The sequence below is a fragment of the Lepidochelys olivacea genome (genome assembly GCF_965140295.1).
Source record: "Lepidochelys olivacea isolate rLepOli2 genome assembly, chromosome: 23".
NCBI classification, from domain to species: domain Eukaryota; kingdom Metazoa; phylum Chordata; order Testudines; family Cheloniidae; genus Lepidochelys; species Lepidochelys olivacea.
The window spans coordinates 12,841,981-12,848,135 of record NC_140433.1 but is presented as its reverse complement, the minus strand read 5'-3'; the positions used below and the strand labels follow the sequence as shown (position 1 = coordinate 12,848,135).

The 6,155-nt window shown below is 56.4% G+C and overlaps 1 protein-coding gene across 1 annotated transcript in view; it reads right to left on the bottom strand.

Moving 5' to 3' along the window:
- Positions 1-994: 994 nt before the first annotated feature.
- Positions 995-6,155, bottom strand: part of LOC311511981 (uncharacterized protein) — a gene marked incomplete at its 5' end in the record, with an annotated part of 9,532 nt that continues 4,371 nt past the window's right edge. Inside the window, 4 exon segments of the mRNA XM_084612954.1 lie at positions 995-2,461; positions 3,096-3,133; positions 4,386-4,508; positions 5,549-5,614. Coding sequence (XP_084469080.1) covers positions 2,216-2,461; positions 3,096-3,133; positions 4,386-4,508; positions 5,549-5,614 — 473 coding nt within the window. The 3' untranslated portion in view covers positions 995-2,215.

Genomic DNA, 6,155 nt, shown 5'->3' with positions numbered 1-6,155 from the left:
ATCAGACCCCAAAGTTCTCACTTTTTAGAGTCTATTTTTATAGGAATTTCTTCCTATGCCAGTCTATGGGAATTGCTTCATCATGCTGTTGCTGAATCAATCAGCAGATAGCACATTCCTGACGGCTCCAAGATGTTATCTTGTTCTTTGGTTCTCCCATTCTTGAGGCTGTTGGGTGGATTCCAGTCTGCCCTCCGGGTGGGGTCCTCTGGTTATTTCCACTTGACGCCTTCTTCAGCCGATGGACACTGGATTCTTAGGCTGGCACCTCCCTGATCATTCAGTTATTATCCACACCAAGCATCCATCCACATCCATCCTCTATCTCTATTTTAATGACAATTGTTAATACAACAAAAGGGCGGGGAGTCTCTGGGTGCTGTTTCTGTTGTTAGAGTATTGTTTTGAGTCTCTCTCTCTGTGAATTGCTTTGAGAACAGACTCTGTCTTAGAATGTACTAACACAGTTAGCAGCTTGCAAGTTTCACACATAGAGGGAGAGAAACAGCACCAAAAACCAAGAGACCTCTTAATTAGTGATACCCTGGAATTTGAACTATGGGGAATCAAACTCATTTGTGATTTTAATACAGAACTTCTTTAATATGATCCAACACGGTCACAGAAACCCCCTTGGGACTGTCTGTCACCTGACGTGCTGAAATTACCTCTGAGCCCGTTTTCCCTGCCAGCTTGGGACTCCAGAACCCTGCTTTGTTGAGCCAGACATGCTATGTCTGCTGCAAACACAGACCCAGCTCTGGTCCACGCCCCCCCAGCTGCAGACTTTAACCAAAAACTGCTCAGCAGGTCACCTATCTCCAGCACCCAGACACCCAGCTCCCAATGGGATCCAAACCCCAAATAAATCCATTTTACTCTGTATAAAACTTATACAGGGTAAACTCATAAATTGCCCACCATCTATGACACTGATAGAGAGCTATGCACAGCTGTTTGCTCCCCCAGGTATTAATCACTTGCTCTGGGCTCATTAATAAACAAAAGTAATTTTATTAAGTATAAAATGTAGGATTGAAGTGCTTTCAAGTAATAACAGACAGAACAAAGTAAGTTACCAAGTAAAATAAAACAAAACACTCAAGTCAAAGCCTAATTCATTAAGAAACTGATTACAGGTAAATCTCACCCTCAGAGATGTTCCAATAAGCTTCTTTCACAGACTCGACTCCTTCCTAGTCTGGGCCCAATCCTTTCCCCTACTACTGTCCTTGTTATTTCCAGCTCATGTGGTGACTAGGGGATTTCTCATGACTGCAGCCCCTTTTGTTCTGTTCCACCCCCTTTTATACCTTTGGCCCAAGGCGGGAATCTTTTGTCTCCCTGGTCCCCACCCCTCCTTCTAAATGGAAAACCACCAGGTTTAAGATGGATTCCAGTACCAGGGGATATGGTCACATGTCCTGTGAGACCCCAAGCCTCCATTCTTCCTGGCCTGACTCACGAGGCAGGAAGGCTTGCAAGTAAACAGAGTCATTTACAATCAATTGTCCTAAGTTAATGGGAGCCATCAAGATTCTAAACCACCATTAACGGCCCACACTTTGCATAATTACAACAGGATTTCGGAGTTATACTTCATATTTCTAGTTTGAGATACAAGAATGATACATATGTACAAATCGGATGACCACACTCAGTAGATTATAAGTTTTGTAATGATACCTTACAAGAGACCTTTTTCATGAAGCATATTCCAGTTACATCATATTCACACTTATGAGCATATTTCCACATAAAACATGGAGTGCAACGTCACAGACCCAGCAAGGGGAAGCGCACGGTGGGAACAGGGATGCTGAATGCTCCGAGGTCAGACCAGGAAGGCTGTAGCCGAGGAAGCTTTTTGCCCTGGACAGCGTGCCCTGAGGGGAGTCGCGCCACCCCAGAGTCCTGGCTGGCTGCATAAAGAGCAGTTCCAGAACATCAGACCTGTGACTCTGTCACAACTGGTGGCAGCGGTGTGATCACCTGCAGCCTTGGATGGAGCATCCTGCAGTAGGTGACTGGGTAGTGGTAGAATGAAGGGGGGTTGGCCACACCCTACCCCAGAGGGGTCCTCTCTGCCTCCCGGTGCTGAGCCCCCCCAGTCCTCCACACGTGGGGCTGGGTGGGGCAGCACCCCCTGGAGGGAGGGCTACGGGGGTGGGGGCTATAAGCTGAGCCCAGTCTCTGGGGGGAGGGAATCACTCTGTCACCCTCTGATGGCCAACGCTCCCTGCCCCGTTGCGGCGATGACTCCCCCTGGGTTCATACTATGGGGGTGGGGGGGCGCCCCTGCACCCTGGGGGCTCTGTCTGTGGGCTCCCTGGCTCACATTGATGGCAGTGTACAGGACGGGCTCGGGGGCAGGGGCCGGGCCCCCTCGTTTGGCCTGCAGTCCCTGGTGGTCCAGCTCGGCGTAGGTGAGTCCCTCGGCTTCGGGGTCGGGCTCCTGGGGCTGGGAGGGGAGAGAGACATACCTGTGTGTGCGTGTGTGTGCCAACACCGACCCACACACACCAGATAGTTCTGACCCCAGTCACCAGGGGGCAGCAATGTCCCCCACAGCCCCCTTTCCCCCTAGGAACAGATGCTCTGACACGCTCTCTCCTGTCCAGCAGGGGGCTCCCGAGAGCTGCTCTTCCCCCACAGCCCCACCAGGGAATCCAGCAACACCATCCACCCACCCACTCCAGCCCACAGGGCCCCATGGGGCAAAGATCCGGGAAATTCCCCCCACACACACCCGGCACCTGCCCCCCATGGAATTCCACTGACCCTCTGCAAACCTCAGACAAATGCAAACGTTTGAAGGATGGTTTGAGGGGGTCAAGGTGAGTTTGGGGGGTGCAGGGTCAGGCTCTTATTCTCTGTGTTCTGGATCCCCCGCCCCTCTTTGGGGGAGCCCTGTTGCTGATCCCCAGCTCCGGTGTCTGCCCTGAGGGGGTACAGGGGGGCCAGGTAGAGTCTTGGGGGCTGGTATCAGAACATGGCTCTGGTGGGTCCTGTGCAGGGCTGGATGGCAGGGGGGCGAGGGAGACTGGATGGTGCATTGGTGCTGGGGTGGGGGTCAAGGAGTGGGGGGCACTTACCAGGACATCCAGCTGCTTCCCTTCGCCCACAAGGGTGTCTGTGGAATAGAGACACACCCCGGGTGAGGGGCTGGGTCCAGATCAGAGCCCTGGGCCCAGCCCCCATCTGAGGCCTTCGCAGACTGGCACTGGGGTGGGGCAGGGTCACTAGCTTCATGGTGCAGAGGGGTAAACTGAGGCACAGAGCGGGGCAAGGGTGCCCCGAAAGACACTCAGTGAGTCAGTGCTGCACCCCACATCAGCATGCCACCCCCAAAGGACACAGTTCCTGCCTGGGGACACCCACCCCTCCCCCCTGCTCCATGGCTGCCCCCTCATGTGTGACTTACAGACTGTGGCTGCAGCTTCGGACTCCGTATGGGGAGAAAGAGAGAGAAAGATAGTAACAGAACCCAGGAGTCCTGGCTCCTAGCCCCCCGTGTTGTAACCACTAGACACCACTCCCCATCCCAAGCCAGGGAGAGAACCCAGGAGTCCTGGCTCCTAGCCCCCCTGTTGTAACCACTAGACACCACTCCCCATCCTGAGCCAGGGAGAGAACCCAGGAGTCCTGGCTCCTAGCCCCCCCTGTTGTAACCACTAGACACCACTCCCCATCCTGAGCCAGGGAGAGAACCCAGGAGTCCTGGCTCCTAGCCCCCCCTGTTGTAACCACTAGACACCACTCCCCATCCCGAGCCAGGGAGAGAACCCAGGAGTCCTGGCTCCTAGCCCCCCTTGTTGTAACCACTAGACACTACTCCCCATCCTGAGCCAGGGAGAGAACCCAGGAGTCCTGCGTTCTGGGGCAGGTAGATCGGGGGTGGGGAGCGGAGCTGGGGTCTCATCTGCTCTGTCTTGGGTCTGGTGCTTTCCCTGAGTCGACCTGGATCCCCATGTACCAGCCCTGCCCCCCAGCCCTATAGAGCAGCCGGGACAGGGGGCCCAGGACAGAATCCCCCCCACTGCTCTGCCAGGGGGAGCCCCACCCCTTCCAGCTGCTGAACCTGGATACCCTAGAGACAGGTCCCAGCCCCCTGCAGCACAGCGCCCCCTAGTGCCCCCATTGCCCTTCTTACTGCAGCACAGCGCCCCCTAGTGCCCCCATTGCCCTTCTTACTGCAGCACAGCGCCCCCTAGTGCTGCCCAGGGGCTTTGGGGCCAGCTCTCTCTGCCAAGGGAGAGCGCCCCCTGCTGGGCCCCTGCCCCACCCCCTGGGTTTCCTTCCCTGTCTCCCATCCAAGTCGTGACCCCTTCCGAGCCCGGCTTAGCAGCGGGTTTAACCCTTCCCTCGCTGGGCGGGGCACTCACTTCCTCGGGTGCTTCTGTAGCAGAGGAAGGCCAGGAGGAAAAGGAGGAGGCCGGCGGCCGCCGCGCTCACCCCGGCCATGATGGGGCGGGTCAGATCCGGTGCTGCTCTTGGTTCCGATCCACCTGGGAAGCAGCACCAGGCCGTGAGCGCCATGAGAGGCTGGTTCTTTATCTGCTGCCCCAGGCCCTCCCCCTCTAGGACCCAGGGACCCACAGAAGAACATGCTTTGGGGCTAGTGGGAGGGCAGGTGCAGAGGGATCTGGGTAATAGTGGTCAGGGGGTTCCCTCCCAAAGGCAGAGGGCTGTACTGGGGTGGGGGCAGGGTGTGTGGGGGGGGTCTACCTCAGGCCCCATGCTTGTGAAGCCAGCTGGGCCCGGATCCTGCAGCACCCGCCCCCCTGCCCTCGGGTCCTGCCCCTGTCCTGGGAATTTCTCAGCAGCTTCAGCTCACTTCTACGCAGAAACCATAGGGGTGGGCGGATGGCAGTGGGAGGGGAATTCTGGCTGGGGAGGGCACTTTGAGATCATTGGGAGAACCATGCCCTGGTGAAGTGATCAGCAGCCGAAGAGGTAATGGTGCTGTCATTGTGACAGCCATCATTAGGTTCCAGAGTCAACGATGTGTCACTCTGAATTGGTGGGTTCAAGTGTTAACACAATGTCTATCTGGATTGATAGGTTCCAGGGTTAATGCCCCACTGGGCAGCACCCCACCGAAGGCGGAGCTCTGCTTCTGAGCCATTCCCCTGGGCAGTCTGCAGACTCAGGCCGACAGACGGGATACAAGGGATCATTATCCCTGGGTCTCCTTCCTTGGCCCTGTTCTCCCAGTGGGATATGCACTGAGCGGTGCCCGACAGGGGTGGTTTTGTTGTGCCGATGGGCAGCACGACATCCCGGTCTGTGGGGCCCCAGGGTGGGACTGTGCATTGGGGAGAAGCTCTCCCGGGCCCTGCCCCTGCCAAGCCAATCTGGCATCTATCCAATGACACTCCCCCACATAAGAAATGTGTCCCATGGGAGGTTTCAGATGGGGCATTCGCTGTAGGGATCTACCCCCATCCCACCCAGCCAGCCCTTTGTGGCTCCCCCCGGGGGCGGCTCCTTAGGGAGCACAAAGCTGTTTTGTGGGGGGGGTTGATGGTCATTTTCTGCCCCCAACTTGGCCCCGTGCTGCCTGGGCAGGTGGGAGCTGGCACCGTTCCCAGCTGAGTCGGGTCGGTTCCCCCTGCGGGAATAGAACCAGCGTCTGTCAGGGGCAGGGCAATGTGGGGGGTGGCCGGTTCAGCACCCCTGGGGATCCCAGAATGGGGAAGATCAGCCCAGCAAGACCCTGAGCGCAGATACAGGCTCTGCCTGGCTCCATGGAAACTGGAACCAAAATCATTACTGACTAGTATTAATTACCAGGAGCCCCTGTCATGGGCCAGCTCCCTCGTGTGCTCGGAGCTGTTCGGACACACAACACAGAGACGGTCCTTGCCCAAGTCAGGTGCCATTCATACCTGGAGTCACTGCAGAGCAGGTCTGGGTTTGGCTGTGCCTATTTCAGAGGAGGAATGTCCCTGTATCTACAGAGCTAAAGGGGATCTTCCCTGCCCAACAGGGCTGTATCGAACCAGGGGGCGCGAATTCCAACAGCCCAGACTCGCTCTGAGATCATTAGTGGGGGTTGGGAACCACAGGGGATTCATCATTTTGGGTCCCGTTTTCATGTAGACAAGGTCTTAGTCCATCTTTCTATCCCTCACCAGACGTGCTCCCCTCTC